We start from the raw sequence: 12,808 nt of genomic DNA, 5'->3' as shown, positions 1-12,808 counted from the left end.
GGATGGACACTAGGCTATGTAATCCGTGTGCCAGAATGACGTATCTCAAAGCAAGGGGTCTATTCCCAGCTTGTCATTGGTAAACATGCCCCAGGAGGTCAAAAGAAAAGGCATAAGGGTAACATCAAGACAAAAATCAAAACATGAGATGTCCTCAGTTGTCCCTGCTTTGAGCTCCTCACGCACCTGTCTCCTATACTTAATCAGTACACCTGTTATCTTTTCTGTAATCAGCCCCTATCCAGTTTGTGTACTTCATAGTTTTCCTCAGTCCTTTGTCGGAACCTTCCTTTTGCTTTTATTCATGTCATGTTATGTGGCTGTGAATTACTGCTTATTTATTTGTTACAGCCAAAGTTTTCACCTTAATTGGCTCCTGTGTGTCTGCAATTCAGTCCAATCTACAACTTACTAATTGTGTCATGGCATTTCAGACATGCCATATGGAGAACATGGCTGCCTACACATGCCAGAACAGATTTGCTCTACAAAAACGATATCTCAAGATCAGAATCCTTATTGCATGATTTACTTCACTAAATTAAGACTGAATGTAGCATCAGAGTAGGCAGGCCACATTGTTGTAATAGTAACCTGTTTGTATGACCTTCAACCAGGGGTGGAAATTGGCACCCACCACTGGCCAAATGCGGGTAAATGTTTGAAATGGCATGTAAATTTGAACAACGCACCAGCCACCATGGCAGGTTTGCAATTTGAATAGAAAAAAAATCCATTCAACTTCTATTCCTGACCTGTATGGCATTATTTTTATGCCACCAAGTTGAGTGCGCAGTGGTGTTCTGACAAACGCTCAACTCTGACAAACTGCTCGCGCTTGGCTCTGCGTCTGCACTCGAAACTTAAGTTGTATGTAAATGAACCACAGCACCAGCCAATCACAGGCAGGCCTTTTTCATCCAATCAAAGCATGTGGGAAATGGCTAAAGGGCGATTCCACAAATTTTTTCACTACCTTTAGTGTCTTTTATCTGTTCTAGTTTAAAAACTAAAATACTTAGATATTTCAAATCTGGACTAGATTATTCTAAACTAATAGCAGAATAAATAAATCCAAGCATCCATGCATGTGGACCACATCATAAACACTCCAGCTCCAAAACTACAACATCTACTCTTTAAATCTGGACTAGATTATTCTGCAGTAATAGAATATTTAAATCCTAGTGTGATTTGCAGAACCTTTTTTTTATTTGTGAAACTTCAAGAAAGGTAGGTTTCAGCACTTTTTGAATCATTTGAGCAGAAGTGTTTTATTTTATTTTTTACAAACAAACAAAAAAAAAAAGAAAAAAAATCTAGGGCCGGTAAACAATTTTCTCTATTAGCCACAGTTGGCTAGCGGAGAAAATCTTTAATTTCCACCCCTGCCTTCAACCATCGGGATTGTTTGTGAATCGTGCATGAAGGTGTGTGTGTGTGGGGGTACAAAAAAGTGTCATATACTTTATTGTTGATTCATGTTATCTTTGTAAACCTGAAAGAGAAAGTAAGTAGAGTAAGTAAGAGTAAGAAGCTTTTACTATTACTTCCAACGCAGTGTTTTTCCAATAGTTTGGTATCCATAATGTTGATAATTGTGATTCCTTCTTTGATTTGAAATCCTCTTAGATTTTGTTACCTGACCAGTTGATTTTCATTTATTTATTTATTGGTTTATTTATCAAGTTGCAACATACTTTTTCCTCAACCTGTTTTGGTTGCGTGCATCTTGTGAGCTGTCTGGTGTTGCCGACAGGAAATCTTATGTGTCACCACTAAAAACTAGGTAAAGTTTTATTTCTCAGAATTTGATGATAATGGAGTGAAATGTGGCTTCTCACAACATCCCTTTATATTAATTAATCACCTTTGGTAGTCTTCCTGCAGCTGAAGCACCAGTCAAGCCAGGTCAGGAGAAGTCAGCCTGCTCACTTTAATAGTATATGATGAGTATAACTCTCAGCTGCTACCACACCAAAATTATATCTATACAACTTACTGAGCCATTTTAGTGTTTTTTTAATCTTAGTTGTTGTGGCAGCTGTCTTAAATTGGTTTTAGCTTTTAAAGTTAATCAGTTAATGATTACTTTCTGCAAGTTTCAATAAGTCCTTCTACTTGGTCATGGGATAATTTGGTAACAGACATGCACACAAACACAGACACGCATGGGAAGTAATGGTTAAAGTTGCAGTATCAGAGGGCAGGGGTAAATCATTAAGTACTAAGCCAATGTCTAGCTTTGGGATAGAAGCTTAAACGTCTTTGACAAACAAAAAAACAAGCAGATATCAAAATCACAACAAAATTACAACAAAATCCAGAAGATCCACTGAACAACCTAAAACATACAGTAATTTCCATTTACTTCATTTTGTATTACTTATACTATATAATGCATATAAATAAAAAATCACTTCAGTAAAACTTACATTAGCCAGTTTTACATCTACTCAACTGTAAAAGGAAGTGAATCTCATTTGTGGTTAGAATAAAGAGTAAACCTTCAACTCTGAACATTGTTAGTTAATGGACTTTGAATATATTCCAGCATAACTTTATAGGTGGCCTTGAGTGACAGATTTAGAAAGAGAAAGTCAGAAACAACAATAAAACTTCAGTTATCAGATAAACCCCATATGCAAACCATGTTGACTCACCTCAGAGGACACGAGGCAGCAGTAGATACAGGAAGGTTAAAAAAGGTTTGCACAGCACACCAGAACAAAGATAGGAAACCTCACTTCTGACCCGTGTGTGCAGAGTGGAGTCTTCAACACGCAGCATGCAGCTCAGCTCATTTCTCATTACTCAACAGCCTGATCACACCTCAGGGAGGTGTGATCAGCTCAAAAACACAATACGTGACGAGAGAAGTGTGTTTGGACCGCACTTTTCTGATTACCTTTATATTTCAACACATTCTTAAAACATCATTAAAACCTGCCCCATAATAAATAACTTAGTGTTACAAGTGTAACATAACCATAACGTAACCATGGCTAACAGCAAATGTTAGGCTAAAATTTGGTGTGGCAGTAGCTGAAAGTCATCCTCAACACATAATATAATTTACAAGATTTAGCCAAAACGGTTTTAAGCCTGTCCTTTCTCATCTTAAGATGATCTCAGTTTAACATTTTAGTATGAAAGGCAGCAGGCAATATGCATTCCTTTATGATACTCTAACACTTTAAATTCATCAGTAAGGTTCATGTCACCAGCTACTGGTATAGCAATATTCATAAATTTAAATGTATTTTGCAAAATGTTGATTTTCATGCAGCAACTTCATGCTTGGATGCAGGATGAAAGATGTGATTCACTGCAGTGAATAAAATAGAGCACTCACCAAAGACTATCTTGAGTATATTATCATGCATATCACATTTATTCAGACTTTGATTGGCTGTTATGGTATTTCTGGATACAGTGTTTTTTATTCTGGCCATGTTTTCCATTTAAATGTTTAACATCAAAAAGTACACACTGGTTGTGCAATTCTACTACAAAAATGTTTCCCTGAGAACAGTTAATGAACACAACAGCTCAGTAGTAAAATACAGTATGTCTAACTTTACCAAGATGTCAAGTTTTAAACACTGTCTGTGGCAATTTAATTTTATTTAACAGTAATTATGTAGGTTTACAGCATGCTGACAAATAGGAATATAGGAAAATATTAAGAGTACATTTTAGTCAAATGTATTCAGCACCACTTTAGACCTTAATTATAAACATATATTTATGAACATAGCTGATAATATGATATAATTGCAACAAAAATATAAAATTGTATAAAATACACTGAACTCTTCGCAAAGAACAACAGTAAACATATTTTGTTTTTGAAAGGAGCGTAAGGATCAAAATAAAAGCTAAACTGAGAAGGTGCTGCTCTGCCGAGCCAGAAAGTAATCCATTTTCTTTTTCCTTTTAGGCTTGAAGAGGACATAGAGGAAGACAGAGCCCACCGTCAGGAAGCAGGACACCATTACCATGGCAACAACAAGCCACGTAAAGGTAGAATCTGTAAAGACATATTGATACATTAATGTTAGTGATTTGCTCAGCATGGATTGTAAAAAAATACTGGCTAGAGTGAGTCAAAGTGTTCAAGTGTCTGAGATTTATTTCCTTGATAACAGATTCAGAGAAAAGTGTTTCAGCTAAACTTCTACTGTGACAAGTCACCTTCAAGTTGAAGCATTGCAAGAACTTCCTGTCTCCCATTTTTGTTCTGAGTGACACACTTCATCTCCGTCCTCTTATCTTCTTCAGTTATATGTGAGATGATGAGCCTCATCTCGATCTGGCAGCCTTTAGACAACCTGGTTACCCTGGAAACATTTAGCCAAGCATTGGCATGCAAACACAACTATTAACATGAAGCATTTCAGCATTAGCATTTAGTGTCACAATATTGTTTTTCTTAGATGCCACGATAAACTAGGTTATTAATTATTGTTACTGGATGAAGATTGGCAACTTGAACAGGGATTCAAAAAAGGGGAAATTCATCTCTGAATGTTCTGATCACTGGATCATTATTTAAATATATAATGTGATACATTGCATAGTATTTGCTATATGTTTGCTGTTTTTGTGCAGTCTGGAGATAAGAATGCAGCAGAAATGCTTTGTTCAAAAAAGAAATACTGTGTAGACAGGGTCTAATTTATCTTGAAATAAGCACCAAGCTAGTTTTATCTTAAAAACAAGCTTCATTTTCTTAAGATAATGAGATGATTATGGTGCACAATTGAGTGATCCTTGTGTTCATGCTCATGAACACAAGCTCATGCTCAGTTTGGTATGTTTGCAATGATCTCTGAAGCTGATTTATGACACTGATGTGTTGATCGACGACAGATGTATTTTTATGTTATTTTTCCAGCTTGAATCAACAGGACTATCCTGATTTCTGATGAAATAGCCTTTTTTGTGATTTCATAATTTCCAGAAAAACAAGCTTTTCTATGTTGAATTAGCTAAATTTACTAATTCATGTTCTCAAAAGAAAAACAACAAAAAAAAACAATCTATAAACTCTTGATAATAGTATAAATAAATTGCAATCATGACAAAACAAGCATTATCATCACAAGATAATAAGAAGTTGTTTTAGGGGAACTGTAATGTCATGAAAATAAATTTATAAGCATGTCTTTTTTTTAGCTTCTGTAATTTATGACGTTTTCAAATTTCAAGGTATTTTTCTTTAAGTCAAATGTTGATTTATTCTTATAACAACATAAGATCTGTTTTTGTAGATGAGGATAGATTACACTATTGTTATTTGGGGTTTCTTCCAAAGTCTTAGCTCTTTTTAAGTTCAAGATGAGGTGAGGTTCACAGCTGATGTGGTAAAGCGACCTTACCTTCTCCCTCCCTGCAGAGCCCGCCTGTCAAGGTATGATGATGCCACCGATTGGCCGTTTATCAGCCATGTGACCACGGTTGAATCTGCCATCTGACATTCAGTGAGCACCTGACACACCAACTCCAGTCCTGAACCTGTTAGACAATATTTGATAAATAACATTAGAGTATTTTAGAGCGTAACATTATGAACCTTCATATAATGGGACAAGTTGTTATTCCCACGTACCGTGTGGACTTTCAAAAATGGTCCCATTAACTGGTGAGACAATCACTGGTGGTCCAAAGACTGGATGTGAGACATAAATAAAGAGATTTCACAAGTACCAACAAATGTTCAGTCTTCTCAATGGAATATGGACCATTTAAACACAAACAAACAAACAAACAAACAAAAAACTCACCATTAACAGTACTCATGGTGCTGCTGCTGTGAAGATCTGCTCCTGATGTGAAGCCTTCAGGGACAGTGGTAGGGAATGCAGGGTCTGTGCCTGGCAAATGCAAATACACACGTCCAAAATGATGACTCATATGATGTTTTTGCTTGTTTACTTAGTAGAAACAATTTTTGCCAGGTAATTTGTGCTTTTTGGACATTTCAGGTTTCGTTTTGTGTAATAATTTGTTCTCTGTGACTTTGCAAAGGCAGTGTGATGCAACTGTTCGCCCAGCAGAGGGCAGCACACACGTGTAGGTCATAAGTTGATATAAAGAGGTAAATTAATGGAAAACTGACATTTTTCTTTTAGCATTTGAAAATAAACGAATTAATTTACAGATTAAATATCTATTCACTAAATAGCATAGAAATACAAAATTAAAGGAGTTATTTAAAGGGATAGTTTTAATATTTTGATGTGAGTTTCTGTGGAGAGGTTTTAAACACTTATTTTCTAATCTGTTATTGGAAGCTCTTTGAAAGACCTCAGTTTGGAGAGATAGTGTTTTAGTCTGGCTACAATGATGATCTTAAGGCTAGTCTGAGCAGAATCAATATCAAAGTCAACTGCTGCCATCTTAAAACAACTCTTGTCTCAAAAACATCACAGCAGTTCATGTGAGCAGTATTTAATAAACTATTACTCTTCTATTAGTTTTATAGTACACAGTTACCAGTGGACCTGTAGGAGTCCCCCAGACTACAGTGGAAGTGCTACCGCTAGCTGCTGTTGCTATTTGTACTTGCAAATAATCACAAAATTCTATGTAAATACCATCTCATTTGAAACTGATAGCAGTGTAAAGGTTTATAAAACTGTATATGCATGAACCAATATACATTTTTGGAGATTACATTTGTTTTAAGGCAGCAGCAAACCACTTTGGTCTTGGCTCCTCTCTGCCCAGCAGTTAGCTCATCAATCTTGTCAGATTTAAACTATTTCTCCAAATGACTTCCTATTGGTGTCTGCCATAGCTAAGGTAATGATTCCTTATAACCTTTCTGCAGAACACCATTTCAAATTATCTAAACTTTTTCCACCTTTAAAAAATATCACAGTTGAAAAGGTAACCTTCACGATGTACTTTAATAGATCCAGGTGTGCACATCTCTGCTGATGTTGTGCAACATACTCTCAGATTAAAACATGCACATTTGTTCAAAGCTCCAGTTTAGCCTCCACTCTCTGTTTATAAAAGACATGTGACCAACCTTGTACATGGAGCAGAATGACTCTGCTGACTTTGTAGCGTTGCTCGTTGATGAGCACCGTGAGCCGGCAGGTGTAGACGCCAGCTTGGGACCTCCTCACTGCAGGGAGGATAAAGGTACCTCTGTCCAGCTGAAGAGGAGTGGAGTTGGAGTCCTGTCAAAGAGCAGAGGATATGCTTCAATTATTTTGGATTCAGAGCAGAAAAAGAAAGACTAAAAAAGGACATTCACTCACCTTGTACCACTCTATCTGCCTGTCAGTCTTGTTGAAGCGGCTTAGAGATGGACAATTGAATTTCACTTTCTCCCCCTCTAGGACTGACCACCAATAGGACAGTTTGTTCATGTCGATAGAATTAGACTCGTACACGTGTAGAGTGATGCTCCCAGTCACACAGTAGGTGTCATTTCTGAAATCAAACAAGAAAAAAAACAAGACTTAACCTTCCTGTTGTGTTTCCCATCAAATTTGACTTTTTAAGAATTTTCTAAATCTAATGACAGTAAAAAAGCACTAAACAAATAAGTAATTTAAAGGACAAACTGCTGCATAATTAAATAATTTGGCTCTGTTTTGTTGCATTTTTATATACAAATATATTATAGTTTGGAATAACCAATGTGTAGCACCAGTAAGTAACTCGTATTCCATGCAGTCAGAGGCTTTGTCAGTTCTTGATAAGTACCTGTAAGTGCAGGTATATTCCCCTGAGTCCGAAGCCCAGGCGGGAAGGAACCACAGCTCTTTATCCGACTGCTGCACACGTCCCTCGCTCTGATATGTCACACTCTCCGTCCCGTTGTTTCTGCTGATGAAGTACTTTGCCGATGGTGGGGCTATTTCACGTACCTCAAGAACTCTCATAAATTCGGGGAATTGAAGTATTATGGCCTCGCCCTCCACTCTGAATATCCCCACCTCTGGAAGCACCTGGTAACATCCATCTGAGGTGTAAACAACACCCAAAAATTAGATAAAGTAATAGAAATATTTTCCATTGTTATTATACTGCTACCAATGGGGTAATCTGGCTGCCAAAAGTTACTTTCTAAATAGTAGATACTGACCCTGTGTCAATTAATCTGTTGTTTTAAAACACATAAAAGCCTGTTCACTGCACATCCAATAAGAATATTTCTGAAGAAACTTTGCAGGGTGCTAATGTATAATCAACTTTGCTCTCTAAAAGCCCAATAATAATTTGGGATTTACGTTTTGCAATAGTCTAAGATGACAAAATTTTGTTTTAATGTATAAACTGTGTAAGAAGTGTAAAAAGAACTAAGATCTAAAAATGTGGCTGGTTTGGGTCACCATGGTAACCAACCCCTTGTCACTCTCACTCCCCGATGACACTCTTAATAAGACAGGCAAAGAGAAAAGCAAAATAAAAAGTAAGCCTCAAACAGTCACTGTGCGGAAACTACAAGTTTGATTTTTTTTTAAATCCCTGAACTGCAAGCGGCAGAAGTCTCTGGATGTCACACGTGTCAATCAATTTTTATGAGTCTACAACGTTTTATGTAGGAGATATAACAAGTTAAACCACCCTTCACTTCAAGTTTTGACAAGAAGATTTTGAGCTCAGATACAATAGAAGTCAATGAGGGTAACACCATCAGACAGTATGTTGAATATTGGGTGGTGAAATCTCCAAAAATCATAAAACTTCAGCTGTGATTGTATAAAAACCACAATGTTCAGACGTGTGAAGTCCAACTTCCTGTCGCTCATTTAAACTGAATGATGTTTCTGCTATAAAGTATTCCTGAGCAACAGAGTTCCAAACACGGTGATATTACTGGTCTCACCAACATACCATTGTTGAGTACGTGGAAGTTTTACTTTTTTCTTCTTTTTTGTCCAGTTTTCATCTACGCCGTACAGTGTCCTGCTACCAAAAATCATAGCACACAACTCCTGACTGAGCTTCATGTTTTAATGTAGTTTCTGTGTGCATTTTTCTTAAAGGGACAGTTTGGCCATTTTGAAGTGCTATTTTGTTGAACAGTGATCAACAGTTAGTTACCTTGTCAGCAGTGACATCAGTCAAAGAGAACAGAGTATGAAAAAAGAGGGAGAAGCACTTGCACTTTTTGGACTGTTCAGTACCTACAGGAGTCAGGCTAAAGGTTAGCCGGACTGGTGACTCTTCTACAGCATTTTTAGGCAAAACAACAACAACAACAACAAAAATCTTACATAAAAATATCATACTGGTATAAAAGAACATTGTATGAACAAAAAGCAAACCTCTACACTTTTGCATAAGGCAATTTGTTTAATTTGTTCCTGTTTGCTCCATTAAAAAACATTCGCGTTATGAACGTCGGTGTGGTGAAGCTGCTGTATCGATCCACCTGATCAGCACATCTCAACAGGCTGCCAGGAACTGAGTAAACTTATTGACAAATGTAAGAATGAAAAGAATTACAGCTGTAATAAAAGTACTTTATTCCTTCTGCACTGACACCCTTAAAAACAAACTGTTTCACAGTACACTTAGCTGAGCATAGACCCCTCTACGTCATGGCATTCTTTTTCACCTCATCCACTGATAATTCTGTTGCTCCTCAACACAATACACAATATGCAAAGAGTAGAACAACAAGCTCACCTTTCATAGGCAGAGGAGGCAGTGAAGACCTTCCATAAACACCTGCAATGATGGCGACAGCCAGCATCGATGCCAAGCAGACCATGATGGCAGACTGCAGGAAATCAGAGGTCTGATGGAAAAGATCTACCAACACAAAGTGAAGCAGTGTCGTAACTGAAAGGTCAGAAACAAAAAACAGGGTTTGATCAGAAGCTCTTGGCTCTTGGTGGGAGGTTCTGAGCGTAATACTGGCAAATAAAAGCTGAGGTTTAAAGGATTACTGAGCCAGGAAACTAATAGTATGTATTTAGAGAACCCTATATGCTCGAGGAAAGTAGCTGAGGAAAAACTGAAACTGACAACGGTTCAATATTGTCCCAGTCTGTCTCCTCTAGCTATCTAGGATTTATGCAAAATAGCTTCAATTCAACTCTAAAATATTGAAACTTGTGACATAACAGGAGTCATCATCAAAGTGCTGGCACTCCCCTTCCTTTAAATATAACTGCGGGGGTTTACCAACATCATCCCATGATGAGTCACATTAAACCAGTCGAGGTCACTCATAACAGAGGTCAGCAGAATTATCACAGAATTAGGATAAAATAAAAGTCACTCTTTTGAATTGATGTTTTTCTAAATAAATATACAGGCATATCTATTGTTGAAACTAACCTAATGATTTCCATTTGTGTGTATATTTACCCTTTTATTGTAACCCATTTGTATGAAGATCAATGCATTTAAAGTTCCAGCAGGTGGAATTTATTGGGGCCTGTTGATGTCACATTTAAATTTCTAAGAAATGTTTTATTTATTTATTTATCTTAAATTACATTAGAACAAGCCATTTGTATGAACAGCAATCAGAGCTTAGGGTCCTCCATGTTATACCTGACCTTCTCACAGAGGATTAAACTTGACAAACTTCAAGTGTTTCTAGATATTTGTTGTGTTCCTTTAAGGTGATTTCATGTTTGGACTGTGATAAATTTTAAAAATTAGAATTATTTTGCTTATTAGTAATGAAATCTCTTAAATTGACAATATTGCACCATAATTTGTATTTTTATCGTGATGTGGCCATGCATGTACTCTGAGTTTGACAACATAAAAATATGTTTAAAGGATTATTTTTATTGCTTTATAACCCTATTTTATTTTGCCTAGTTTCATACTCCATTCATTAATGCATTTTTTACCACAATACTATTCCATAGTGTTATTTTTCTGTTTTATTTCAGTCTCTAGCAGGTAAAATAGTGAACTCTGAGTTTTGTGGAGACTTTTTACATAAAGTTTAAACACAATTTCCATAGAAACCAGCTGACTTTTATTTCTGCTTCTTCTCTTGTGATCACGGGGTCATCAGTGTCTTACACTTTCTCATAAACAAGTGGTAAATAATTTTTGTGCTAAAGTTGTTTCACTGCGTCATCAAAAAGGCAGTTCATTCATAAATACTGTTGAAGTGTCGTCACAGTCTGTCCCCCAGTCATAGGAACTGTGGGCGTGTCTGTGTTGTAACAGACATAAATATGAGTCATGATGCTGGTGGTATTTCACTGAATTGAGTGGAAACTTTGCTGGCTTTTGGCATCAATTTAATCTAATGAATAATCCCACTGGAGCTCAATATTAGTTATCATGAATAATATGTATATCTAATACTGTAAAACCTTTACTTCAGTCATGGTTACATTTACTTTTATACCTCAGCTTTTACTGTATTTATGATACAAAATTAAGTTTCTTAAATTCAACTTTGGTCAAATTAAAAAAAAATTCAAGCAAAACTGTTTGGTAGATAAAAAAGATTGAAGACTAATCCTTCAAAAGCTTGTTTATGTTTGACAGACTTTACAATCAAATTTTTAAATTGTGTAGAATCATTCACATTTAAAGCAGAAAAACAAATGTTTTATACCATCTGATTTTATTTGATCTCATTTATTTAATTCTAAGTTCACGACCTAACAAATTGGAAAATGCACGAGCGGTCAGTTATTCAGGCGGCGCAACAAAAAATTAAATTCATCAAAAAAAAAAAAAAGTCAGAGTATAAAATCATTGCCTTGTTCTCAGACTGCGTCGGGAAGTTCTGTTTATGGATAGAGGGGGAATTAACTTAGTATTTTGGAAAATAATTTTTTTCCCTTTTCTGCATTATTGTTGCGTCCTTACAAAACAGAGCATAAAATTCATCGCACACATAAATGACAAGCTGTCTTTTTTTTTTCTCCAGCCCTCACCTCAAAAGATAATCTTTTGCATTTTGCAATCAACTAAAGTTTATCTAAAAGCACTAATAGCTCATCTCTGTCTCTGGTTTTCATGTAATAAATGGCTTTCAAACTTACTTTTTAACTCAACATAAAGATCGCAAGCAGACGGCATGTAAATTACTTCTCTGCTTCTGTAAAAACGCATCTTTGTGTCTCTGTACAACAAGTCAAAATAACATCTTTATAATTCTGTTCCAGAAAATCCACATTCATCTAAAACTTGTTAAACACAAATAATCCAAGGTGACATACATATATAAACTCCAGTATTATACAAATCTTGTCAGCAATCATAAATTCTACGTCTTAGGTTTTAGAGTTTGCTTATCAAAACAGAATATTTTAGCAGTTTTATTAAATATTTAAAAATTATTGTGACTATTTGCAGGGTAAAATCCAAACGCACAGCTGAAAATAAAGGCAGTCACAAAATTATGTTTGAAAATCAAACATTTAAAATGAATTTATTAAGAAACACTAATGAATAAAACTAAATCTAAGGATTATATTATATTCTTAAAATATAAAACTGTTTTTATTCTTGTCAATATTTTACTTTTAAATGTAATTTTACTTTAAGATGATTAAATAAAACAGTCTGTTTGAATACCTGACTGTTAGCAAACACACACACACACACACACACACACACACAGGCATGTGACTGAACAGACAGAACTCACTGTGCACAGGTTCTGGTCCTGGAAGGGTTCTGGTTCTGATGGGGATGTGGTGATGGCATCGGCTGCAGCAGCGAGTGACCAGCTTCCTATCGGCTCACGTGGAACCTCAGCTCTCTTTTTAAGGTTCCCACCCCTCATAAAATGGAAATTTCTCAGGTTTCCCAATGTAAGGCTGCGTACTGCACAGCTCACCACTCA

The 12,808-nt window shown here is 36.2% G+C and overlaps 1 protein-coding gene across 2 annotated transcripts; it reads right to left on the bottom strand.

The window, feature by feature from the left end:
* Positions 1–3,371: 3,371 nt before the first annotated feature.
* Positions 3,372–12,808, bottom strand: LOC108244193 (interleukin-1 receptor type 2). Of its 2 annotated transcripts, none has more exons than XM_037975929.1 (10): positions 12,611–12,808; positions 9,661–9,816; positions 7,729–7,987; positions 7,278–7,452; positions 7,043–7,196; positions 5,790–5,879; positions 5,615–5,674; positions 5,385–5,520; positions 4,198–4,343; positions 3,372–4,033 (listed from the first exon to the last, which is right to left on the bottom strand). In XM_037975929.1, exons 2-10 carry the CDS (start codon positions 9,743–9,745, stop codon positions 3,882–3,884), a joined length of 1,257 nt encoding a protein of 418 aa, XP_037831857.1. In that variant the 5' UTR covers positions 9,746–9,816; positions 12,611–12,808; the 3' UTR covers positions 3,372–3,881. The 2 variants fall into 2 exon arrangements, with proteins under 2 accessions (XP_037831857.1, XP_017285645.1); XM_017430156.3 differs by having other exon boundaries at positions 9,661–9,786; positions 12,611–12,806.

The sequence above is a fragment of the Kryptolebias marmoratus genome, linkage group LG6 (genome assembly GCF_001649575.2).
Source record: "Kryptolebias marmoratus isolate JLee-2015 linkage group LG6, ASM164957v2, whole genome shotgun sequence".
NCBI lineage: Eukaryota > Metazoa > Chordata > Actinopteri > Cyprinodontiformes > Rivulidae > Kryptolebias > Kryptolebias marmoratus.
The sequence above is the reverse complement of the archived record's forward strand: the minus strand, read 5'-3'. Positions and strand labels throughout refer to the sequence as shown.